Below are 27,827 nucleotides of genomic sequence, written 5' to 3'. Positions count from 1 at the left end.
GTCGTTAACAGAATTGCCAATAAGGCATTGGGTTGCAAAGCTTCAGCGGTTACACGTCCAGCATTCGTAAACACTGCGATGATCAAACGGCAACATGCACGCGCACGTTTATGTTCTCGTCACACCACACGTAGGAGGTTACAGCGTACACGTCGCTCCGCCAAGGCACAATCTGGACAATTACTCAAAACACTGTCGTGTGCACGTGCAGCCCCTTGCGTCACTCCACTGCTGGATGCGTCGCCTCCCCCAGACCGTGCATGTCAGTGCGGGTCGACTAAAACTACCACGACAAGATAGTCGACATTCCTCGTGGTTATCATCAGAAATCATCAAAGTTACATGTATAAGCAGTTGAGACTAAAAGTATATTTTTGGAGACCTGGGTTAGAATAAGAAACTGAAAGGCAATGTACAAGGCAATGTAAACAAATGTGAATCTTTGGAATGTATTAAGACGAATGCTTTTCACCGAGGAAAGCCCCACGGAGCCTCGTGACTCTTCGTCAGGAGGACCCTGCAGATTTGGGTTGTTCCACCAAGTCCTGATAATCGAGCTTGGCACTTTGGGAGGAGATCGAGGCACCCAGAGAAAACCCATTCATGAAGCGAGGGGGGGGTCACACTCAAAAAATCTGACAGTCTCCCAACCGAGTACGAACCAAAGTTAACCCTGCTTAGATTCCCAGATCCGGTCCATTCAGGGGGATTTTAGTAAATTATTACGTTTGGTTACTTGTTCAATGTGTAAATATGTGCAGGTTAAGGATTGGAACTGACTTAAAATAAGTGGCCTTGGGCAGGACACGTCAAGGCGAGACTAACCACGGAGTGGCAGGCTGACGGAGGGAGCGTGCCCGAGAGAGAGAACGTCCACCACGGAGAAGAACGCCGAAATCAGCTGTTGTGTAGCAGCAAGATCGATTATTGCATTGCGACACCCTGGGGAGGAGCCCTTTGTCCAGCAGTTGATAGATTATGGGTGATGTTGGCGATCAATTGAAGTTGCACAAACAACTCAATCTCCTTACTCTCTGCGAGGCAAGCGATCTTGCCAGAATAACAATAATTTAAAAAATGTGGGTTAGGTCGCGTCAATATAAATGTTTTTTTTAGCCCACCACTACCTGACACAGCCAATTAGTAAGTTTCGTCACTTCAGCACCACCGGTGCGTTGGAGGGTAAACCCACAACATTTACAATTTTAGTTCGACGTTTTACAACATTTCTCCGGTGATTACAAACCAGCTTCGTCATGCGAACTTTGCCAGAATTGCGTGTCAAAAGAACGCGTCGGCTGACGACGACGACGATGACAAAAGCGACATCGGTGCCCGTCTCCGCCACACAGGCGCGGTTCATCACGGACGAGGGCGTGCACAAGTGCGGCACGCTGTGCCTCGACCTGGGCGCGGAGAGCGCCACGACCCCGGGCCAGGCCCCCCCCCGCCGCCGCCGTGAGATCCGGACCCACATGCTGTTCGGGGACACCGAGGTGCGCGTCACCGCCGTGGACGTGCGCAGCGCCAAGAGCGTCAAGTCCAGCGTCGACTTCCTCAGCGTCTGAGGCCACCACCTCCCCCCACCACCACCACCACCAACGCGTCGGCCGTCGGTGCCCAGCCGAGGGGGTCGGGGGGGAGAATCGCACGCACGGATTGTGTCGCTCGCATCTCTCCGGCACGCGCGCGTGGTGTCGTCGTAGGAGGTGTTTCGTTAGCGGTATAGAAGCCGACGGGAAGCTAGCCGTCAGGGCGAAATGCGAGTGTGTATTTGCAGAAAGTCGGGTTTTCATATACGGATTGTGTCTTCAAGCTTTGGGCAACCGTAGGATCAATTTGGCTGGTTTTAGATAGGGTAAATGCCTGATAGCAACGCAAGTTTAAACTACGGATTTGTTCATACTGACTGGATCGTCTTAATGAGAGTTTTCGTGTCCCCTGTTGCGGATGGATGGACAGGTGGAGTTAACGCATAAACACTTTCAACGTTAGTTGGAAAGCGTTGAAAAGAAGAACATTTTTCTCAACTTGTAGATACATCGGCTGTGTGATCTCAGGCTGTCTCACATGAGCCTGCAGCTCTCGTAGTGAATACAATACTTTCAAGTATTTCATTTGTTTTTAGGGAAGTGGCATCATTAGAATGCCATAGTAGTGAGCTTGACAGTACATTTAAAATATTATTATAAACTACGTTTCTATAAAAGCTAATTGTTGAGTATGTGTTGTGTCTTCTTTAAACGCAAGTGCTGTATGTAAGAAGGGCTCTTTAATTTTACAATATTCATAAAAAATATATATATCAAGTAACACACTGGTATCAAACAGCCATGATCAGACGTGGCTCAAGATTGTTCTTTATAAATAAAACAACTTATCGTCGGAGGGGGTGGTGCAGTGGCGCAGTGGTTTTGCGCACAGACTATGCAGCGGGAGACCTGAGTTCGATTCCCAGCCAAGACTGACATCAGCGACGAGCGATATCTGAACCAGACCTGAACCAGACCTGGACATCCGAGTCTGGTCAAACAACCCCAAAAGCTTGTAGATGCATTCGTCCAACAGCGGTTTGACAAAGGGCTGTATATCGTTTCAGGAATTCATTACAAAATTAAACGAACGCTTCATTAAAACCAGACTTTAGTTTCAGCCGGGATAGATTAGTATCCGTGGTTTTTCCCATGCAATGCCTGATCACTCTCTATCATGCCTTGTGTGGGAAGTTTCCCGCAAGAGATGACGGTTCGCTACGTGTGAATTTAATTGCCCATTGTCAAGAGGATCAATCATTGCTATAAGCAGACAGTTGGCAATTAAAAATGTGGCCAATGGCGATAAGCGTGGACAATCTTGGCACAGCGTTCAAAGCAAGGCCATTGTTTGATAAAACTATAGGCTTGAACATGCACGATGATGATGGTGTATGGAATGCCATGTTTCATTTTAAAGCGATCACAGATTCATTTCGGGTAGACTTGGCAAGGATGGTGGGTGGTGCAGCAGTGGCGGCAGCGGTTGAAGCACTGCGCTACCGACTCGGAGTCCCGAGTTCGATATCTGAACACCTGCGTTGACCATCGCGGGTGATGTTTGGTCAAATAACCCCGATAAACAAGGCGACGGGAAGCCTTTCGTTCAGCAGTGGAGATTGACGAAATGGCTGCAACACGATTACACTGGTCAACACGCTTTTTCTGGCATAAGGTATTCCAACGGTTTTAAGGTAATTTTGGGGTGCTGATTCCAAATCTGGCATCAGTTTTTGTCTATCACAGCAGGTTTTTGAGATATCAAATATTGCATTTTCAAAAAAACTGCAGAAGAAAAAGATTAAATAAATGTGGATATCTACATAAAATTATATTATAAACACACTATCCTAAAAATACAGCACCATATTTTAACACTAAAGCAGTCACTGACTCGCAACAACTTGCAATCATAAGTGACAGAGTTAATTTCGGGTAAAATCAATGAAAATGGGGTATGCCGATAGCATAAAATTGAGATGTGATAGAGCAAATCTGAGATCAGATTTGGAATCGGCACCCTGAAATTAGTCTAAAACAGCTGCAAAAGTCCAGGCCAGAATTTTTAGTTGTTGACCAGTGTTATTTTAGCAAGGGCTAAAGGGTGGGCGAGTCGCACAGCTTGAAAAAACGGGACGATGAGAAGGCACAGGCAGAGCCTTCTGCCGTAACCGAAGCGATATTGATCACACAACACCTTGGGTTGTGAAGGAGCCGAGTGGAACGTGAGTGATGAGCCAAGTACTTGCTCTGGGAGGGTGCAGAGAGGTGTGATTTGACGTCGCGCGATTTCCCCAGTTGTGCTTAGCCACTTGTCACCGTGTAATTGTGGCAAGCCACTCCACCCCACCACGACCCCCCTTCTCACCCCAGACTCAATAATTCTGCACGCAACCTCATTTTACAAAAACCTCAGCGACACACGACAATGCCACTCGGCCTCACAAACGTTTTCTTTGCCACGTCAAGGCTGTGACCCCAGTGACTAAGGGGCCGTCCATAAATGACGTCACGCACCTAGGGGGGGGGGTCAGACATTTGTAACGATGTGTGACGAGGGGGGGTTTGAGAAATGTGACGTCACTTCAAAAGGCGCAACTTTGAATAAATATAGACAACGCGTTCTACTTAATTAAATATACTTTTTAATAAATGTTTTCTCCTACAACATCAGAGTGCAGCGCCACTTTAAATACGCACTACAATTACTAGTTTAAAGCGATTTGAAGCATGTTTTATATTTGGGGGGGGGGGGGGCAGAGCTTTGTGACGTCATATTTGAGGGGGGGTCTGACTTCTTGTGACGCCGTGTGACGAGGGGGGGGGTCAAAAATCGTCCAAAATCGCGTGACGTCATTTATGGACGGCCCCAAAGTGTGATAGCGCCGTCTGTATAGTGCCATTTATCAAAGTGTAAAGTTTCTCTACTATTTTTATACGTTTCAAAAGCTAACTCTAACATTGTATCAAAAAATTGCATATACGTTTACTATGTTTTAACGAGCTACGCCTTATATTTTATGTCGACAAGTTGGTGGTAATTTGAAAAAAATGAGCATTAGTGTTTATATGTTTTTTGCTTATTTTGTGTAGCAATTGAAACAATAGAAATAAAAATACTGACAATGGAAACCTGCTGTCCTCATGAAGTGTTCATTTATTACACACAACTGTCTCTTACTGTATCATTTCCGAATATGTTAAGGCGTTCAGTTATTTTTTGCTTGAGCACTACTGCCAATTAAGTATCACCAAATCATATTAACCGAATTCTCGACAGACATGTTCTCCACCTGAGGACGGCTGCTTGCGTTGTGGCCGAAACGTCGTGAGAATTATTTTATGTTTTATATTTATTATTTTATTATTTCCATTCTACGTGACTTTACCGAAAGAACCAAGAAGACGTTTTCAATCTGTCGCGGGTGACAGACGCAGTCACGAACTGCCAATAATCCGCAAATTACAGGTAATCACCGATTATATTGGATGATTGATTATAATTATTGGCCTTCTGCTGTAAACTACTTTATGAAATGATTCGATACATGCTTACATAAAGCGAGTGATGATGAATACACATTCCACTCGAGGAAGAAGACACCAGATAGAGCTTTCAAGTCAGGACATTTATTAGCGGTAACATTCAGCAAAACGAGTGAACGAATTCTTACAGCACGTGACCGCAGCCCATTACCACACAACCGACACGTGCGCTGAACCTCGACGACGCAAGCGGTTTGTTGCAGCCAACAAAGCGGACAGCCAAGCACACCTTCACGGGGTTGCAAAATTGGAACCACAATGTGCCGTTAACTGAAAGGGTTGAACTCTAGCCAGAACTGCTTTGCCAATAAAACTGAAATTTTTGAGTTGACAGGAATGCAAATGTTATCTAAATGCATCTTCACACCCACATAGCAACGTTTGTTGTAACCCTGAGGAATAGCAATCGGACGTACAAGAATTTTTTTTTTGAAAGACAATAACATAGTATAGATGGACAGGAGACAGACTACTTTAAGGCAAGTGACTTTCAGCAGTGCAATGCAATTCATTTGGCCTAAATACACAAAACAAGGTTGTATATGCAATTATAAAGCTTTGGACCTTTTGGGTCAAATCCTTGCTGGCTAATTGTTTGAATGCACAAGGCCGCCGAGCTACTCTTTAAAGCCAACAGTGATGGTCGAGGTTTTTTCTTTTGAAGAAGTCAAAAGAGCATGCCATTTGCCTTGTCATCTGAAAGACGTACCCATGCATGGATGTTGAACTTCTTTAGGTGCGGGATGTGGCATCGCGACTTGGCAGATGGGAGTGTGGGTAGTTTTTTTAGCAGAACATATATCAAACTTCATGCACATGTGGGGGGGGGGGGAATCCAAACTAAAAACAAATACCATTCAATGTGCATGCACACACTGCTCAAATAGAGCGGTTGCGACAAATATTTTTTTCTTTAAAATAGCAAAATCAAAATTTCACGACAGAAATGAATTACTGAAATTGGTTAATTCAAGGCATTTCGAGAGGATGGTTGAGAGTCTCCTGTGCCCAGTGTTCTACAGCCTAAATAGGCCATCTTGGAACCGATAAAAAACGATTTCTTGGAAAGTGCGATGAATAATATATATCAATAAGATACATTTCTATGACAGTAAAAACAGAAACAACTTACCCACGCCGCACACATTAGTAGCCAACAACGTTCCTCAAGAGGATAGGCCCTATGTGTGTAAACTGGTAAGTGGCAACTTCAACTTTACCCCAACAATAAGTCGCTAATTTCACCAAGTAAAACGGACGCACGTTCAAAACAACACCAATTCTCACCTCACCGGCAGGTGTAAATGTCATGTCTTGATTTGTGAAGTAATATTCAATTGGACCGTTGGGCGTACTCGACATTGAACCGAGGCAAGTTATTTTTTAAGAGAGCAGACCATGGCAAGGCCAACTCAAGCACGGCAGCTGGCTCATATGTTTCATTTTTAAACAATTAAGTAGTGCCACACATTTCGGAGTTACAATCATTTGAAAATGGCCAGGACATGTAGACTCGAATATTTCTGCTAAATGTTAATATGAATTCAATGTCCCCGTTTATTGTTAAACGATAAAAAAAAATCTATTAACATCACCCACCCATGTGTTAGTGATATGACCTAATTAGGTCAACGCTTGCTGTTTAGAGCTCTAAAAAAAAACCAGGTGCGGTTTTTCAAAGAAAGCGTGGCCGACCTGCTTTGACAACAAGATGAGACTGATGGTTCAGCGTTGAAACAAGCTGCGACAGTTGTAGGTGGTAAAACACCCCAGATGCACACCATCTGCTGCTTTGCATCTCCCCCCCCCACCCCCGAAAACTCCCCCTAGCTGCTCTCTCCCAGCAAGCCCTAGACCCAGCAAACACCCTCGCGAGCTGCCACTCAGTCAAAGCCGTGCCAGTCACTTTGCTCCGAGTCGTACTCGGCCTCCATGCCCACGCATTTCACTCCTTCCAGCAGCATGGGGGTTCCCTGGTGGCGCCCTGCAAGGCACCGACGTCAAAAAAACACAGACACCACGACATGAGCCACGCACAAGCACAGGTAACAAACGAGGAGGGCCCCCCCCCCATCCCCGTTAAAATCCGCTGCTGCACACTTTGTGGCTCGTGAATTCAGCCGCTTCAAAAGGCAGGCAACAAAGCGTGCTACATATACGCTGTTAAGTATTGCTGTGAAAATAAATGTCCGTAAAGTATAGTTTGGCCACATGCTGCACAAGGCCACCACCCGCTTACATAACGATTCTGAAAATCATCGCTGCGATGAAAGAAAATTGTGCAGACCCCCCCCCCCCCAGGGTCCCCCAAGGGACCCCCCAGGGACGTGGGCACACGCAGAAAGAACTGCACACAGACTCAAGCGTCGTGTGCGGATTAAGGCACACGGAGGCGTGCGTGTCTCCTGACAAAAGGTCTTACACAAATACATTTCACAATCAAAAACACGTCTGTGTACTGGCAGTAACAAGCTTACACAAGTACAGCCCATATTTGATACGTATGAGCCACGTACATCTATTTTGTATTTTGCCAATCCGCTATTGGATGAGGGACTTCCCACAGTGTGCAGGTTGTAAGGCTTATTTGACCATACTTCACTATGCTGGTCAGTGCGGGTTGGTAGATAGTACAGTATAGCAAAGCATTGTTCTGCACTGCTCTTTGCTGCCTACCCTGTAGCTTACCCACAGACAAATGCAGCTCTGAATGGCTTGCATGGACTTGTGTTATAAGAAAAATAATCAATTCACATACAATTACTCTATTTACAAAATACACAGTTCAATGATATGTACTTTGTAGCTTGGTGACAAGAAGCTGTCAATTAACTCGAAATTTATTTGGATTCATAAACGTTATTTCACACTGCAGACCGCACACCATGGCATGCCGATGAGCCATCATGCGAGCCAGGCCAGTCGCACAGACTTTGAAGTCTCGCCGAGTGACCTTTGTAAGTGGGACTGATATTTTATGAAAGTCACACTGCACACAAAGTCGATCATTGAAAGGAAACCAGAGGTGAGGGAAAGGTTCAAGCACGTTTTTTTAAAGCGTTTAATCTTTTTGACGTTAACTGATCAGCTAAAGCAGACACGTTTTTTTTTTTGCGGGTCCCATTCTGTCGTGAAAGAGCATGGCCCAGTGCGGTGCAGCAGTCACCAAAATCAAGAAAAATGCTCTCAACAACTGAAGTATGAATTTCGATTTAAAGCTTTCGTGACTGCAGGGATTCATCTTCTTGGTTCTTTCGGTAAAGTCACGTAGAAGGGAAATAATAAAATAATTAAAATAAAACATCATAAAATAAAATTCTCACGACGTTTCGGCCACAACACCTGAGGACGGCTGCTTGTGTTGTGGCCGAAACGTCGTGAGAATTTCATTTTATTATGTTTTTTTATTATTTTATTAGTTCCCTTCTACGTTACTTTACCGAAAGACCCAAGAAAACTGAAGGATGATTATCCGAACCAGACAATAGCTTATTGCCAGCTCAGAGCTATTTCCTCTTTTTCAGACGTGAACCTTGCCATCCATAATAGCGCGTCGAAGTGGCTTACATCACACGTGGGAATGTATAGCTGCGGCCGAATAATCTAAATGCATGTTTTAGAAATGTGGAGGGATAAACGGGAGGAAGTGGAGGAAAACCCACGTGATCACGGGGAGAGAGATCATGTGAACTCCAAAAATAGAGGCGTCAGAATCGGGATGGGACCCACAACTTCCTGCATATTAGGCAAGTGAGATAACATCACCCCATCGAATTCACAACACATCGTGGAATGCACCACTATTGGTTCATGCAAATCTTATTGCTGCTGGGGCACTGATCGTCAAAAATCGGTCCAATATTTTCTCATATTGAACCAAAGCTGCTGATCAGATGCACTCCCAGAATGCCATCCTGCCTATGGGTTTAAAAAAAATTGTGCAGACATAAATATGGGAAGGTTTTTGTTTTGTAATTCATGACACGAGTTTATCACCTTGCTAACACCCATCCTTCATTCATAACTACCACAGAACGGGCCTTAGTTGATCATAAAGCATCAAAGGTTTTGCATTGTATGATGGCTATGACCATATTGAGACTAGAGCCATCTGGTATGCTTATGCTTCTTATGAAAGTTACATGGATTGAATATAAACAAATTAGAATTATGTCAATACTGTAATTGTACTGTTCGAGATAACAAATGTAACACAATCTTTTTAAAATCCACCAATGTGATAATCGTTTAAAATTAATCCAGATGTACCTGTGTTCCACTTGATGGTTGGCCTGAAATGAGTATCTGGAGCAATATGTAAAGAACGGGAATAGGGAGACAAAGGCGGCCGGGTGTGGTGCTGGCCATCCACCCCCCTGTGTGCCGTACCACTTATGGCACTTGTCCCAAAAGTCTGTCGAGGCTGTACAGGAGATCTTTGTCTGTGTCCTTCAATAACTTCATAACCCACAAAATCTCATTGTCAAAAAGTAGAGCTTATCAAGTGGATGGAAAAGTGAATTAATAAGTTAATTGTGTGGCCATCTGCGGGGAGATGATACAATTGAAGCTATCAAGTGGACTGCAATGAGCTCCTAACAAGCTAGCATAGGTTATCTGAAGCAAAAAGAAAAATCTGAAAAAAATATAAATGTGAATTATCAGGTTTTTCCAGGACACCCTTCAATTAGACTACACAGATGCTTCCACGCTCGTGGGCGAGTTATCGGGACGTGTCTGGACGTGCATATGTGAACCTCGACCATAGGACACAGTGCGCAAGTGAGTGCACGTGTGTGTGTGTGTCACGGTCGTGTAGTGGTTCGCGAGTCGCGCCACGAATCCGCTGACCCGGGTTCGATTCCCGCTCACGGCCAACACCAGTGACGATAATCTGTACTCGTCCTGGGCCTCCCCGAGGTCGACTGAGCCTCAAATTAGTACCTGGTGTGTAAACAACGCCACTGGGGAGACAAAGACGGCCGGACTTGATGCTGGCCACCCACCCCCTCATGTGCCGTGAAGACCTTCATAGGTACTCGTTAACAGCAATTGCCCCAGCGGTCTGTTCAAGGGGGGGGTCTCTTTGTTCTATGATTAACTTACACAAGCGTCATTCGCTTGCACCCAGCACAGGCGTCTGTCCAAGTGCGTGCGTCTCAACAGTTGCGCGTCTACGTGTCTCGTTTCGGGTTTGTGTTTTCCAATGTGTTTGCGTGCGTGTGGGTGTGTCTGCACGTACGCATGGTTAATTCGTAGCGGGCTATGTTAGAGAGTGGGTGGTATTCAGGAGGCCCTTGGGATATTGTCCATAATGTTGTTCTAACTATACAAACCTTCTTCATCATCATCATCATCATTATCTCTCCCTTGACCGCAGTGGTCGTGGGGGCACCCACTTATGCCTCAGCTGTCAAACCTTTCCACTTTTGCCCGTCCCTGTGCAATCTCTGTCGAGTGTCGTGTCTGCTTACAATCACGAAACAATACCAACAATGCGAGCTATATTATTTGTACGCGTTTATTATTAAAAGCGCACACTATTTGTTCAGCTTAAGCTTACACGCTTAAAAAGCACGGGTTGTACGTAGAGAATGTGATGGGTTGGTCTCTTAGGCCGTTCAATTTTTTTTTTATATAGTCAGGTTTAAATTGTGCATGCATAATGGAATCTTAAGTGCTACTCTAATAAAGCATTAAAAATTCCAAGCCTACAGCTATTCAAGGAGGGCAAATACCTGCCCTTACAACCGCCCACATGCAGCTGTTTGTTTAAAGTGCCACAATGCTCAGGACAAGCTGGTTTAGTGCGTATTTATGGGAACCTTTGGCAAAAAAATAACAAATACCAAAAGGAGTAAAAGCAGAATTTATTAAAATAAATGTTACCCAAAATGCATGACAGACGTCCCGCTACTTTCTTTACCAAAGCACACATTCTTGGCTAAGTTATTCTTCCAAAAAATCAGTTTGGGGCAAGTGCTAACCTTCACTGACCTGCACTGACCAACGTGGTGAAGTATGGTCAAACAACCCCCATGACTGACAACAGCATGGGAAGGATATCATCCAGCGGTCAATTGAGAAAAGACTGAAAATGAGTACTGCAGAATTATGATTTGATGACAATAGTGGTGGGATATGGTATATCTGGTCTGCCAAAGTAGCTCCTAAGTTTTATTTGAAAACTATTAAAAAAGGCAGAATGGAAATATGTACAAAAGTAGACCTATATCTCTCCAAAATCAACACAAAATTATCACATATCAACTTGGCAGCATCACTGCCTAGTGAGAAGCAAGTTGTTTCATTTATATTTACAAATGCAACTTGTCTTCCACAATAGCCATGAACCATCCACTGTTGGATGATGGTCTCGCCAAGCCGTCACCATTTCTCAGTCTTGTGGTGCAACAATAAATGTACTAACTGCACACAAGCTGATCTCAAATCTCCATATCTGCGGTGGATGTCTTTTTTTGGTGTGTTCCATTCTTTGACTTCCACTCAGTCGTTCGTTTTGACCATTAGCCGTCATCCCCTTCGAGCGACATGTCCAGCCTAAGTCTGTTTACTTTCTTCACAGTCAATAGGTCTCCATATACGTTCTCCAAGTCACGTGTCCTTCCTTCTGTCTCTCAGTGTAAATCCAAGCACGCATCACGCTTGGCTTGTTTGCGCACATTTCAGCTTGTGCTCCATTTTCATTGTCTACGACCCACGTGACATCGTAAGTAGCATGCAGTTGGGAAAACTGAACTTCATGATGAAAAGCAGAATACTAATGTGCCACCCGATATGCCAAATCAAATCAAAATAACTACCAAAAGTGTACTCAACATGCCCCCTTTGAGCACGGTGCCCTTAATTATACCCTCTGACGTCTGGCGCTCACCTGTGCCGCCGTGCTCAAATCGGCGCGGTGGAAATTACCATCGAACAGACGCGAGTGGGGCCGCGCGACAAATCAGATTACGTCCTCCATGCCGCACGTATGACTCTCGCTCGATGAAACGCAAACTGCGAGGAGCACAGGATTCACCGTTCAGAGGGGATTGCAGCAGCCAGTTTTAAAGCCGCCTTGTTACACAGCCCGTCACCATATCATCCGGCACACATCCGATCTCGCCAGATCTCCGAATCTAACCACAGGGTTGAGAGCCAGGACAGTGCTTGGATAGGCAACCAACGTGAATAAAAACTGGGGCGCCGTTGTATGGGCAGCAGAAGGCAGAGCTGCAAAATCCATCATTGCGCATACTTCTATGCTCCCACATTTATATGCTGCCAGTCATTATCAACCAACACTGACCAGTGTGGCGAAGTATGGTCAAATAACCCCCAAGACCAGTGAATAATCCCCGTGATGGGGAGGCCTTAATCCAGCATGTTATAAAGTATCATACACACTACTGACCTACCAAGCATTAAGCCTGCTTAACCTGAGTGCCGACTACATTATCACAACGCAGCACAACCAACAGCGCTGATAAGATGCCCCAGGGAACGCCCATTACTGCTGTTGCAACTTTCGGGATGGACATTGGCCTTCCTATCAAGGGATGGTATCTTTTGTGAGGCTCACATATTTAAATGTGTCGGCACATTGCAGGGTACACATCCATCACCATCAATTAACTACTACTGCCACTGACGGCGGCAGCAGCAGCAGCAGGAGGAGCACGTGAATTACGGAACACATGCATGTAAGAAACATCACATTGAATGTTGAGAATAGTGAGCATGCTTGAGTAGGACGCGTTGCCGGAAGGGACGAGATGGTGGGTTGGTCGTCACTAATGAAGGAGGGGCATATTCTTAGGTTTTTTCAGAAAAGTCACGTAGGTAAAAAATTAAAATGAATAAAAGTAAAAATAAAATAAAAATCACGACGTTTCGGAGGCAACACAAGCTTCCGTCTTCAGGTGGAACCGTCACAGCCCGACAGCTGTATCAAGTAAATGAGAGATTACAAGAGATACCACTCCGTATATATAATGGTTGAGGGGGGGGGGGGGCCAGGAACGGCCCACTTTTTATTATTATGGTAAGGTGCGGCTTGAGACTATGAATGGACTGCATAACAAATGACTGAGCCTTTATTATGGAGAGGTGCGGTTTGTGACGGAAGCTTGTGTTGCCTCCGAAACGTCGTGATTTTTATTTTATTTTTACTTTTATTAATTTCAATTTTTTACCCACGTGACTTTACCGAAAAAACCTAAAAATATGAATCCTTGCAGTCACGAAAGCTTCAAATCTAGAAGGAGTGGCAGCCAAAGAAAGGACCATGCCTGAGAGGGCATCCACTGTGGCAATGGAGTGATGACATCAGCTTGTGTCCTGGTGCTATATGGATCGTTGCATAGTTAGACTGTGAGAGATGGTGATGGCTTGGGGAGATAAATCTCATGTCCTGTAAGAAAAGCAAATAGATTTTCTCACAGGACATGAGCTTTGCTTTTCTTACAGTGAACGCCATGGTAAATTAAAAAGTCACTAAGTGTATAATGACCTGTAGAGTAAATAAATCACGGGGTTATGAACACGTGTACAATAATTACCCTGTAGTGTATATAAAACTGTTTACATGACATACAAAAAAAAGATGTTACTGCCCATGGGCTGACAGGTCAAAAGTTCATATTCATTAAATAAACACAAAAGCCACAGGACTGCAAGGCATAATTACAGCATCGGACTTGTGTTCATGACCCGTGGCCTTTTTAAAATTGCTCAAAGGACGTCCCCCGAGGCAGTGCATTGTTGGCTTATGGAATTGATCGACGCTCAGCCGTGAGGATTTTCAAGTCCTGCGCAAAAGAACCCCAATTGCCTTTTAGCCCGTGACGATGTATGTTATCATCCAGTGTTATCAGGTGGATGATGGCAGGTTAGCTGGAGAGGTGTGGAGCTTTCAAGTGAGCTCACCACGGCACCGGTCCGTACAGTGGTTGGTTTTGTTTTTGACGCTGCGCTGTCATCAGTGCGGGTAACAACTGAAGCACTCCGCTCTTGATGAAGTGGCGATTAAGTACCGTGACATCATTGGCCAAGAAGTGATGGTGGGCAAGATGTGTTGGTTTCCATGACCAAAATATCAAATTTGGACACAATGTGCAATTAGGCTGTCAAATTTAAATGATTTTCTCAACATAAACGGATACTTTCTCAACATAACACCAACTACTTAGGTTTTCCTTGCAAAGTAAAGGAAAAAAACTACATTTATGGACATTAATCAATTGAAGACTGGCTGAAGGCAACCCAGAGCCATGTTGGCCATGGGGGTTGTTTGACCATACTTCACCACTGTGGTCAGTGTAAGTTTGTGAAGGGGGCACCCATGATTGGTTCAGATATCCCTCGCCACTAATGTTAGCAGTGGCCAGTAATCGAACCTAGGTCACTGGGTTCATAGCGCAGCGTGTTAACCACGAGGCCAACTCCGGCAAAATAAAAACAGAATTTTAATAAGCTCTCACCTGCCTTTCGACATTAATTTAAAAACAACCTAGTGATTGCCATGGAGGTCGGATACTGCTGTGATGTAATGATTAACACACGGGACTTGTAATCCAGATGTTACTAGTTCAATCGCACAGCACGGCAGTTGAAGCAGTAGGCAATTTTTATTTTAAAAATCTCCCTGCTTCTGTCCTCCCAGCAGTATAAATAGGTCCACCGCAAGTTATTCGACTGACATCTTGCGTGTGGTAGGGTAAAATGTTGGCAATGCCAACTCTGAAAGTATGGAAGAGTCGGTCAAAAATACCCCACATAGAGAGCGGGTCTCTTTAGAGCACCCTTAAGTGGAGGCCCTTCCGCCAGCAGCCAGAGGCTTGAGCCGCATCACCTCTACATAACAAAAGGCTCAGTCCCTTTTACACGCCCCTTTACATCATCCGCACGTAGTTTACACAACAAAGGCTCATTCCTAACAGCGTGCTTCAGCCGCACCGAACCTCACAAAAATAATGTTCAGGGCCTACCTTGGCTCCTCCCACCCTCAACCAGTATATATACAAGGACTGTTTTCTTGGAATTTCTCTCACTTGATACGGCTATCGAGCTGTGACGGTTCCACCTGAAGATGGAAGCTTGTGTTGCCTCCGAAACGTCGTGATTTTTATTTTATTTTACTTTTATTAATTTACATTTTTTTACCTACGTGACTTTACCGAAAAAAAACCTAAGAATATGAATCCTTGCAGTCACGAAAGCTTCAAATCTAGAATTGAGTGAGGAAGTTTACCTTTTACTACGGAGGTGTTAAGCGCTTTCTACTATTCAGAAAAAACGTCTCTCACACACAACTGCAGTAGTATCATATATGAATAAAATGATCAACAGCACAGGAAATTAAAAATCATTCTTTTCAAACAAATCTTGTTTGGCAGTGCCGTTTAAAGGATGAGACAGATAAACCATTTGAGATGGTGAAAAACACGTCATATATCATTTGAGGCTCTTACATTTTCAATATACTGCAAAGTCAATGCCATTTAGTCTCAAATTGAACATGCCATACCCACGAGACAGCCCTTTCCATTATAAATTGGCACAACTTGCCTTTTAGAGTGTGCTGAGCTGTGCAACCGACACTAACAAAAGTGCACGCAAAAAACAAGTTCACCAACAGAGGCACAACAACACAATATTCATACGGTGCCTTTCAGGATCAACACCCGCACCAAGCATTTAGCAATCTAACCCTCATCTACGCGCATTGAAATTTGAAGGGATATTATTTTTTTACCCAAAAGGGATTTCCAATCAGCTAGCTGCCATTTAGTTGTGCACCACAAAAAACAAATGTCAGCGGTATTTATGCTCAAAATAACACGGGTCAATGTAATCCAATAGGATGTGGATTCATATAGCAGTTAAATAGCACTGCATTACAAGATGTTGTACAGAAGCATTGCGAGTATTTACGTTTATAGAGATAGACAGTGAGCCATAGTGAGACACAAACAGGATAGGTTTTGAGCCTCAACTTGAACAGGGAGTAGATGGCACGGAGGGCTGGGGGAAGTCAGCAGAGTGCAGCACAATGGTCATATCCCGTTTCCAGTCGTTGAGTTAAAGCTTTCGTGACTGCAGGGATTCATCTTCTTGGTTCTTTCGGTAAAGTCACGTAAAAGGGAAATAATAAAAATAACAAATAAAACATAATAAAATAATTATCTTTTCTTTTTATTACTTTATTATTTCCCTTCTACGTGACTTTACCGAAAGAACCAAGAAGATATGTAGAGCCCTTTTGCCAGTCCACTGCTGGATGAGGGCCTCCTCATGCCGCGCAGGCTTGCAGGGCCAGCATCGGTTGGTCAACGTGGGGAGCGCACATACGTGGGAGCCGAGAAGCACAGTTCAATGGATTTTGCTACACTGCCCCCTGCTGCTCACTACATTGTAGTTGCACAGCAACCTATGACAACCTGCGGGTACATGGTGGTCACCCATCCAGGCACAACGCCCGCTTAGCTTTTGTTCATTCTTCTTCTTCGACCTTTACATGAAACCAGCCGAGAACTGGTTGTTTATTAGGAAGCCAATGGAGCTAAGCACTTTTAAATATAGATTGAAAACTCATTTCTTTTTTTGTGTTTCGTTTGTTGTCCTTTCCCCGCACATCCAATGAGCACGGTTGGCTATGTTGGGTGTGGAAAAAAGTTAAACATGCGTACATACGTTACAAAAAACCGTAACTGCAACACACTGGCCACATACTGATATTTGTGTGTAAACAGGAAAAAAAATAACTAGAGCTCAAAGACATCTGTTTAAGTCCTGAATATTATGTTGTCTGTGGTGCACAAGCATAAATAACAAACAAAAAACCTCACATTCATTAATAACATTGCTTTAAAGAGGAAACATACACCATAGGTGATGTAATGGGCAATAGCCCTCAAGTCACAAGTACTATGAACCATTGCCCAAAACGTCAACCATTCTAGAAACTTTTCCTGTTATTGAAGTGTTAATGATAAACGTGGAGGTTTTTTTGTCGAATCAATGTATCTCTTGCATAGACACATTGCATTTGCACTGTGCCATTTAGCAGCAATTGTGCAGCACAAAGAGGCAGCGTGTAAAGGAATAAAAAACCGATTACCACGAAATCTAATTGACTAGAAATGTAGGCTGCTTAAGTGGATGAAAAAACTGATTTATAAAATGCATGTGGCACTGTAGGGAAATAAAACAATAAAAATGAATAAAGTTGAATGGTAAATTATTTTAATGAAGCTTGCATGGGTTATCCTCAAAAATATATACATGTGGTTTATCGGTAGAACAGTGGGAAGCTCAGCGGGTGGCACACTGCACTATGCACTCAGCAACGTGAGTTCAATTCCTGGCCATAGAAAATTCTGAGGGGCTCTGAGGGGTATCAGAGCCATTTCTGGGCACCCCGCAATACGAACCTGCACTGGCCAGCCAGTGAAAGCATCTTCAAACAGCCCCCAAAAACCTGAAAGGCCTCCATTATAGGGCCTTCACTCGAGGTATTTTGGCCCACTCTTCCATGATGAACAAACATTTTAAAAGATGGCAGTACCTACGCTTTACACTTTCACACACAATCTTATTTGCGGTGGATTATGACTGGGCAATAAATACTCATTTCCCACAGGAGACCTGGTTATACCATACAAACCGGGCATGTGGATGGAGTGCCTCTCATCTGAATATATGCATGTAAGTTGAACTTATTTCGCACCGTACGTAGCAAACCGCGCGAATCAGAGGTGCGGGCAGGGGGGGGGGAAGTACAACAAACCGAACACAAAAAACAGAGGATTGACAAAGTGGCCGTGCACGTACACGAGTGCTGTCAAAATTTGTTTGTCCAGGACACCCCCTGGAATGTGAAATGGGCTTACCCATGACGCGGGCTTGCACGGCGACGCGCGCACAGGTGCGGTCGTTTGTCTCGCTGGCCAGCGTGAACTCCTCCCGCAGGACCCCCTCCTTGTGAGCTATGTATAGGCACTCGATGACGTGACCTAGGAAGACCAAAGGTGGACACAGCACACATGCCTGTCACTGGAGGTGCAATCGGGGTGGGGGGGAAAGGGGGCAGTTCCACCCCCCCCCCACCTAACATTTGTTGATGGTTGTTCCAAGTCATCTGTGTTGGAAATGGTGGTTAAGCACGTTCAACAAATCAGAATCCTTATTTAGACTGGAGGAATTCCATAGGCTGTGAAGCTCTCTTCCCCCCCCCCCCCCCCCCGATGTCCACTAGCTACTCGGCAAGTGTGTCAAAACCGCTGCTCATTGAACCATGCATGCCCTGGTGAAATGCAACTTTTAATTTGGGACAACAACAAAAACGATTTCAATGTATACAGCGTCGATATGCAACCACAACACCTCCGATTAGCATGGTTGGCTAAGTACGATGCGAAAGAAGTTAAAACACACATACGCACGCTTTACATACGCCAAGAATAATATGAAGAAGGTTAAATAGGAAAGCGGTGGGGGGGAGGAGGCTGGGACACATTGGGAGAGGGGAGCGAGCAAGAGACACCGCGGGTGGCCCAGGACCAATGAGGCCAAGCACAGGGAGGGGGCTCAGCATACGGGGGAGGGGGGGGGGCAACAACAAGTTCCAGACCCAGAGGGGTTGGCGAACATCAACAACGAGTCGCAGGGGCAGCCGCTACATTTATCACGAAGGACGACACTTTATTTTTTATTGATCTGGTTACTGGCTTGTGACAAATGCCGCTCCCCCTTCCCCAAAATAAACAATTACAAAAACAAACTATGGCGATCTTATAAATGCATCTACAGCCTCACTTCTCAGTCTACCTTATGTCAGAGTCCACTCCGCTCTCTGTTGATAGAACTCATCACTGCAATCTGTACATTAACTCAAATCTATATCCACTGGATATCCGGACTTAGCATAACTTGGCTGTCTTCATACTAAAAGGTCATTTTAAACAAATCTGACAATTATGTAAATTACTACTTAGTCAATCTAACTCCTTCTCACGGCCTCAGAAGTGCCTCCTTATTCCTACAAAAAAAATCCATTTGCGAAAACGTTGTTTGGTAAAGTATTTCTGCGTTGCTGCTCCAGTTTCTGGAATACTCTTGCCACTCGGCTTCAGCTTAGTTCCCTCCCTTCACTCCCCCTCCATCTCCCCAGTAAACCAAAACACAAGAGCATGTATGTGTGTATGTTTAACTTCTTTTGCACCGTACACAGCCAACCGTGCTAATCGGTTGCACCAAACTTGTTTTCTGGCACCTCTTGGTCCCACGTGTGCGCAGTCTGTTTCGATGTGCGTGTGTTTGTGTCATATGAGACTAAAATGTAGGGCTTACTTGCACCTTGTGCCTCTTGCTCTCATATTACATTTGCAGTTTTTTATTCGCATGTTTGATTTACAACAGTTAAATACCTCGTTTTTTTGTTGTGTAATATTCCTGAAGGATCCCGTACTCATCTGCAATGTTGATGTCTTGGTCATTGTATTGTTTTTGCTGTGCTCATGCACCACAGATCTCTCTTGTAAAAATAGCAGGGTAACTGGATAAATGTTTTCATCTGTGTAACAAATAAAATAAACTCAAATGCAGATGTACAAAAACTGAACACTACTTGCATGGACCTACGAAGCAAGAAACCCTTTCAGATCTTCCGCTGAAAGGTAATGTAGCAAATGACAGATCAGTGTTATCAACGCTGCATTCAATCAACAAGCAGATATAAATATGATTTGTTAGTGTTATTTAAATGGTGCACGTTTTCAGTTTTCTATGATTTCCATGCTACAATTCCAGAACAGCGATGGATCAGTGGCACTGTGATTAGCGCACTGCACTATGAATCGAGGGACCTGTGTTAGATTCCAGACCATGGTAAACATCAGCGATAAGTGATATTGAACCAATCCTGGTCCCACTCGTCACCAACCCACGCTAACCAGTGTGATGAAGTATGGTCAAACAAACCCCCGCGACCGAGAGACGTCATAGGGAGGGGCCCGACATCCAGCAGTGCATTGACAATGAGATGTCCATTATTATTAATCATTACGGCTAAACCCTCCGTACAGTATGTGGCAGAAGGCTCTGATGTATGGAATTCGTCGTGGTCAGAGGTCAAACTAACATGATATGTTATCAGTAAAACCCTAACACTCACAGGGTAAGAGTGCCGAACTGTGAATTGTAATCACAATTGCCACACAGCTGCCAGTGATGATTAACTGCGAGGCAGACAGAACGGCAGGAAAATAAAAATCTATATTAATGTGTTGATTCTAGATTTTAAGCTTTCGTGACTGCATGGATTCATACTCTTAAGGTTTTTTTTCGGTAAAGTCACGTAGGTAGAAAATTTTAAATAAAAAATAATAGAAATAAAATAATAAATCACGACGTTTCGGAGGCAACACAAGTCTCCGTCATCAGGTGGGACCGTCACAGCTAAATTTACTGTATGAGTAATTTTTTGTAAATTTTACTGATATAGTAAAATTTTACTGATACAGTAAAATTTACTGATACAGTAAATTTAGCTGATACAGTAAAATTTACTGATACAGTAAATCTAGCTGTGACGGTCCCACCTGATGATGGAGACTTGTGTTGCCTCCGAAACGTCGTGATTTATTATTTTATTTCTATTATTACTTCTATTATTTTTTATTTTAATTTTTCTACCTACGTGACTTTACCGGAAAAAACCTAAGAGTATTAATGTGTTGCTCCTTGCGCCAGTTAAGTCAATGGCGTGCGACATGTTTTTACTTCACAACGAGCAGCAGACGTAACTATCATTACAGTAACATTCACATTTTTGTATTCCATGCTTATGCTCAATATTTAAATTCGGAGTGCCTTGCGCAGAAATCACGTGCGCAATAGCACACAGGAGACAGAATAAAAAAAATAACCTTGAGGATTATTAAGGTTCAGTGTGAATGTCCAAGGCTTACAACTTGAGACTAAGGCACAATTAAAACGTGTGTGATGATAATGTACAGCTCTTTGTCAACCCACTCCATGCCTTAATGGTCGTGGGAGTTGTTTGAACGTATTTCACTTCCCTGGTCATTGCATGTTGGTGAAGGACTGGTTTGGAAATCACTCGCCACTTGTGTTTGCCTTGGGCAGAATCAAACACAGCTTTTTGGGTTCAAGCCACAATTAAGATAACGGTTTTCTAAATGAAACTGCTTTTGCCCTAGGCTCACAGTTAACCTAATGCACCCTTAAGATTCTTATGGTAAAATATTAACAGCGACAACTCAGAAATCCGTTATCTCGAGCGTAAACCCATGCATATGAAACACCCTCCTGAAACACACTGCATTAATACTCTGCTACCAGAGGTCGGCAAAGTGCATATACCCAGTGGCATATGATGACAGAGAATGATCTCACAAGGCAAAGTAAAGCAACCGTCTGGGCAGTGTGTCACATGCACACGTGAAACAGCTGTGAGGATTTTATTAGCCAAGTCAAAAGAAGTCAGCTTGGTGACCTTGCCAAACGCATCTCAACGCCCATGCCAGCTGACAGAGCATGTAAACCTGGCTCGAACCCGCCATGCGATGCAGAGTAAAGCTTTGCTTCTTGTAAACTCTGCGTGCTCGAACCCGCCATACGATGCAGAGTAAAGCTGTGCTTCTTGTAAACTCTGCGTGTAATGTATACATTTGGGGCCGAAATACAGCTCCATTGACAGGCAGAACCTAAGCTGTTATGTACACAGATGTTAATTCTTGGTTCTTTCGGTAAAGTCACGTAGAAGGGAAATAATAATACAATAAAAATAAAACATAATAAAATAATTCTCACTACGTTTCGGCTACAACGCAAGCAGCCGTCCTCAGGTGAAGACCAGGTCTGTCGGGCGGACAGCGTCAGACGCGTCTGACTGTTTCATTTTTATTATTTTATTATTTCCGTTCTACGTGACTTTAACGAAAGAACCAAGAAGACGAATCGCTGCAGTCACGAAAGCTTTAAATCGAAATTTACACAGATGTTAATTATAGCAAGAATTATTGACTGTGTATTATGATTAAAATGAATGGTGTAGAGGTAAGCACGGATATGCAATGTTGTGGGTAAGAAAACAAACTAACTGATGAGTGTATGCATATAACACCAACTCAAGGGAGCAGTTAACAATGAAGCCAGTCACCCGAGTTCCAATCCTGAGCAGGGCATCGCCACTTCACCAACCCAAAATGGCAAGCGTGGTAAAGTTTAAATGACAAACAACCCCCATCACCGACGGCATGTGGAAGCCCTCAATCAACAGTGGATTAACAGAATACTGTGAATTATTAATGACTATCTACTACTATGATGAGCCAAGAATGTCTGTGTGTCCTGCGTGTGACGTCACTCCACGTCGGCCAGCCCCCCTCATTAATAATCATGAACAGGTGACGTCCTCCACATGAACCCCCCCTCATTAATAATCATGAGTGGGTAACGTCACTCCACATGTAGCACCCCCCCCCCCTCATTAATAATCATGAGCAGGTGATGTCACTCCACGTCGGCCAGCCTCTCTCATTAATAATCATGAGTGGGTGATGTCACTCCACATAGAACAGCCCCCCTCATTAATAATCATGAACAGGTGACGTCCTCCACATGAACCCCCCCTCATTAATAATCATGAGTGGGTGATGTCACTCCACATAGAACAGCCCCCCTCATTAATAATCATAAAGTGTGACGTCTTCCAAATGGACACCCCCCCCCCACCATGAATATAAATTAGCAGGTGACGTCACTCGACATGGGGGGGGGGCGAGGCGCCTCCTCCCCCCTCCTCAGCGTCAACTCACAACCCTCACTAAAAAGGCAGAACCCTCACGTCACGCGATCTCCGTAACGCTGTTGAGACATCAAAGTAAAAAGGACGTCATGATCAACAAGGGATTATAACCTTTAAATTAAATAGGTCTGTGTCACCGCGGCCTTACATATTGCACACAAATTAATGCAATGAATATCACGTCGGTCTGCTTTTCGCTTGCAAGTTTCAGATTTACTGAAATACACCCGTCCTTGGATGGGCAAAAGGCGAGTTGATATGACAGTCTTGCATACGCAGTGGTCAAAATGGGCTGGTATATGATGGGTACGCCATATCGGCACTTTTTACAACACAAAACGTGCCTACGGGCACATTTTAAGACGGGTTCTCTTCTCACATTATGATGCTTCCTAAGTGGGGAAACGACAGTGAACACGGGTTGCAGGACAAATAGATTTCACAGTGGCACCTACATTTCCACTTCGACCATTGTGTACACGTATACGATAGGGGTTTTGTGCATTATGTTCGATGAGCGATGCTGCACAATAATAAATCAGATACAAAAGCGTTCTTGGGTGACAGTATCAATATTTATAGCGCACTACCTTAAGCGTGCACACTGCATCTCTTCAAGCATAAGTGTGGCATCAAACAAACATGATGTCAAAACAACATCGAAACCTGGCTTGAACCTGCTTTTATGGTGCAATCTAAGTTTAGGTAAACTTTGCACAGCCACTTAAGCATTTGGAATAAAAATGAAATACGGCTTCTATGAAAGGCAGAACTGAAGCAGTTTTTTTATAGTTAACGTCTGAGAAAAAATTATAGCAGGAAGTTTTATTGCAAGTGCATTATAATGAAAGCGAATGGAGTATTAGTATGCACCGTTTTGGAAAGAGGCAATCTCGTATATGCAATGTTATGGGTAATCAAAACAAATGAACTGCTGAGTGTGTGCCTATAACTCCCTTTCTGTAATCACGTAAAAATGTTAATCATTGTATTTCATACACCATACTGGGTGGTGGATTGGTGCAGTGGGAAACCCATTTTGCTGCAAACCTGGCAAATAGAGTTTGATTCCTATACCACGACTATCAACATTTTCAGTCATAGCAGAACTGGTACTGGACCCTACCCTCAACCTCCCTGATTCACCATCCTGCACGAACTAGCATGGCGAAGTCGGATTAGACAACTTCAAAGATGGACTCATGTGCGAAGGCATTCATCCAGTAGCGGATTAACACAGCGTAGTGAATTATTAATTGTAATTTATGAGATAAATCCTCTATGCATGTATGAGTTTAATGCATTTTTTATTTGACAAGCAGAGTAGACAATGGTACAGCCCTGAAATTGTTTGCTCAGGACACTGCTGGTGGAAGAGGCTCCATTAGAGGGAGCTCGAAAGGGTATTTTGGCCACCTCTTTCATGCTGGTCAGTCATATTGGATGAGGTTGGCGTATCCCCCCACTTGACACCACCATACACGACCTGCCGATCGATTAACTGTGGTCTCTCCAGTGTTGCCGCTGGTTCGAAGTGGAGTGACCAAGTACTACGAAAGCACTTGCAAATGGCAACATCACCCCACGCACTTTCCTGTTTTTTCGCCAGCCAGCCCAGGCCTCCCGGCATACTGCAGCTGGCTTCTCATTATTACTGGGAACGTCGAATTGAATCCAGGCCCCGTTTTTCCCTTGTGGCGGCTGCGGCAAGAACGTCACTGCAAATTCTATCCAATGCAACGGTTGTGAAGCTTGGTACCACAAACGCTGCACTACTTTCGCCCGCATCCCCAGTTCAAATTCCGGCTGGTTCTGCAAATATTGTACATCCACTCCAACAAATCCACCGTGCACAACCACACTAGCACCACCACTTCAGCCATCACAACCACCGTTTCAACCACAACAAAACGTCCACTACAAAAACGACCTAAAAATCCTTCAACTAAACATCAACGGCATCAACAACAAATCTCTTTAACTCAGCACCTTCCTCCAACAAAACTCCATTAATATAGCTGGCATCCAAGAAACAAAATTAAAATCCACTTCTCGCCCACCCAACTTTCAAATTTTCACTTTCCTCCGTCGAGACCGACCAACAGCTGGTCTAGCTTTCCTCATCCATAACAGCATTCAATTTGAAGAAATTCAAATCCCAATGCCTCCTTCTGATATCACCACAGAAGTCTTAAGCGTCCGTATCAAATTCCATCTAGGCCCACTCACTATCATCAACATTTACATCCCACCGACCAATTCTTGCCCTCGCAACTATCAGTTAAATATAAATGGACTCTTACCAAACAACAACTCAATTGTTATTGGAGATTTCAACACCCACAACAAACTTTGGCACTCTTCCCTTTCAGATGCACGTGGTGACCTCATTGCCGATATCTTGAACGGCTCCCTCTATGGGGTACTAAATGAAAAGAATCGAACCAGAGTTCCGTCACCTGGCCCTTCATCCTCACCAGATATCTCAATAGCGTCAGGAAACCCCCTTTCATCAATCGACTGGCAAGTCTTTACGGCCCTTGGATCCGACCACCCACCTATTGTGTTGACCCTCAATGCCGCCAAGCCTTCACAAACTCCTAAAAACCGCTTGTATTACAACTTTAAAAACGCCAACTGGCCACTTTTTACATCAGAATCAGTGGCATTATTCGCCGACAACATCAACCATATCCACACATCTGCACATAACTCTGAAAAGATTTTCAGAAACATCATCGCAACTACCACCAAGCACACCATCCCGGCGGGCTGCTACAAGCAACACCTTCCCTGCCTCCCTAAAGAAGCCTCAACGCTAATAAACCAACAGAACACTATTAGGACAAAAAATCCTACATCACCACAAATCCCAGCCTTCAATATTGAAATCACAAAGCTAATCAATCAAGCCAAAACAGAACGCTGGCTCGAGTTTGTTGAATTTTTTGACCAGCGCCAAAACTCGTCAAAAGACCATCAAAGCCTTAGACCAGGGGTCCTCAAACTACGGCCCGCGGGCCACATGCGGCCCGCCGAGGACATTTATCCGGCCCGCCGGGTGTTTTTGCTGCCGCTGCCTGTCTGTTACTTATTTTCTACATGAGAAGGACGGTCATTGGTGGAAGAGGGAGAGGGGGCGGCCGCCGCCGATTGGCTGGCCGGCTGAAGCGCTGGATCATGGGAATTGTAGTCCGGCCGCAATCAAGCTTCAGGCGGTGGGAGGAACCGAACAGCGCAGCCGGACTACTACTCCACCTCCCAGGACTCAGAGGAAGCCAGGGCATGTGGGAGGGGCCGGCTGCGCTGTGCACAAAACTGCAGGTGTAATTAACTTTTTAATGGCACCCGCACCAGTGTGAGCCTGGGGTAAAAGCGGAGTTCCCCCAATCAGACTGCATTGATGGGCAGTGCAGTCTGTATGTCTCTGTGTGGGCAAAGTTATTGCTGGTATATTGTTTTTGTAGCGCTGTATATATATTGGTATTTTACTAATAGCAATTTTGACTCCCTAGGAAACAATGATGTCAAGAAAGAGAAAAATTGACTCGGAGTGTAGGATATTCAAAGAACAGTGGACTTATGATTACTTTTTCATGCAGTACAAGGAAAGAGCTGTGTGTCTTATATGCCAGAATATAGTGTCTGTGTTCAAAGAATACAATTTACGTCGACACTATGAAACTCAACATAAAGATAAATATGATTGTTTGGTCGGAGAAGTGAGAAAAGATAAAATATTAAAACTGAAAAATACATTAACAACTCAGCAAAATACTTTTGTGAAGCAGAAGCAGCTAAATATTTCATCACTGCGAGCAAGTTTTCAAGTTGCCAAGCTAATAGCGTGCACTGGCAGACCATTCGTGGAGGGAGAATTTGTTAAAGAATGCCTTCTTTCTGTTGCCAAAGAGATGTGTCCAGAGAAGGCCGATTTATTTAGTACAGTGAGTCTTTCAGGACCTACAATTACACGGAGAATTGAAGAAATGGGAGACAATTTGCATCAGCATTTGCAAAACTCCACAAGAAAAAACTTTACTATTTTTCCTTGGCACTCGACGAAAGCAATGATGTTCGTGATTCTGCACAACTTCTAATTTTTATTCGTGGGACGAATGACTATTTCGAAGTCACAGAAGAGCTTGCTGCACTGCAAAGCATCAAAGGGACAACTACAGGAGAGGATATCTATGAAAAGGTTTGCCAAACTGTGAATGGTTTGGAGCTGAACTGGGCTAAACTAGCCAGTGTGACAACTGATGGTGCTCCTAGCATGGTGGGGTCTAAGAAAGGAGTAATTGCTCGCATTAACCAAGAGATGGACAAACATAACCATTTTCATCCAATAGCCATACACTGCCTCATCCACCAACAAGCGCTGTGTAGTAAATCACTGAAGTGGGACTCTGTTATGAAAATTGTGGTATCTTGTGTTAACTTCATTAGAGCTACGTAGAAGGGAAGTAATAAAATAATAAAAATAAAACATAATAAACATAATTCTCTCGACGTTTCGGCCACAACGCAAGCAGCCGTCCTCAGGTGAAAACCAGGTCTGTCGACGCGACAGCGTCTGAACGAAACAGCACACGAGCTTGGAGCATATATATAAGCTGGGCGCCTTGACAAAGGAATTTGCATATCAAGAGGAATTTAGCATATTTATGGGGAATGCAGGAATGTGATTAGTACTACATATGCCCGTGCATTATGCAGGACTAGCAGCATCAAAGAGAGGGGATATGGGAAATGCAGGAATGTGATTAGTACTACATATGCCCGTGCATTATGCAGGACTAGCAGCATCAAAGAGAGGGGATATGGGAAATGCAGGAATGTGATTAGTAATACATATGCCCGTGCATTATGCAGGACTAGCAGCATCAAAGAGAGGGGATATGGGAAATGCA

At 44.1% G+C, this 27,827-nt stretch overlaps 2 protein-coding genes across 6 annotated transcripts in view; one reads left to right on the top strand and one right to left on the bottom strand.

The window, feature by feature from the left end:
• Positions 1–4,664, top strand: part of LOC144721613 (heat shock 70 kDa protein 12A-like) — a 46,923-nt gene extending 42,259 nt beyond the window's left edge. For both annotated transcript variants that reach the window (XM_078599389.1, XM_078599390.1), the window contains one exon: positions 1,353–4,664. In XM_078599389.1, the coding sequence (XP_078455515.1) occupies positions 1,353–1,568 (216 nt within the window). In that variant the 3' untranslated portion in view covers positions 1,569–4,664. The remainder of the gene's footprint in view (positions 1–1,352) is intronic.
• Positions 4,665–5,146: 482 nt separating this feature from the next.
• Positions 5,147–27,827, bottom strand: part of ADISSP (adipose secreted signaling protein) — a 50,903-nt gene continuing 28,222 nt past the window's right edge. For all 4 annotated transcript variants that reach the window (XM_078599393.1, XM_078599395.1, XM_078599394.1 and 1 more), the window contains 2 exons: positions 17,975–18,097; positions 5,147–7,062 (listed from right to left, as the gene is read on the bottom strand). In XM_078599393.1, the coding sequence (XP_078455519.1) occupies positions 6,962–7,062; positions 17,975–18,097 (224 nt within the window). In that variant the 3' untranslated portion in view covers positions 5,147–6,961. The remainder of the gene's footprint in view (positions 7,063–17,974; positions 18,098–27,827) is intronic.

This window comes from Lampetra planeri, chromosome 12, assembly GCF_965212315.1.
Source record: "Lampetra planeri chromosome 12, kcLamPlan1.2.h2, whole genome shotgun sequence".
NCBI lineage: Eukaryota > Metazoa > Chordata > Hyperoartia > Petromyzontiformes > Petromyzontidae > Lampetra > Lampetra planeri.
The sequence above is the reverse complement of the archived record's forward strand: the minus strand, read 5'-3'. Positions and strand labels throughout refer to the sequence as shown.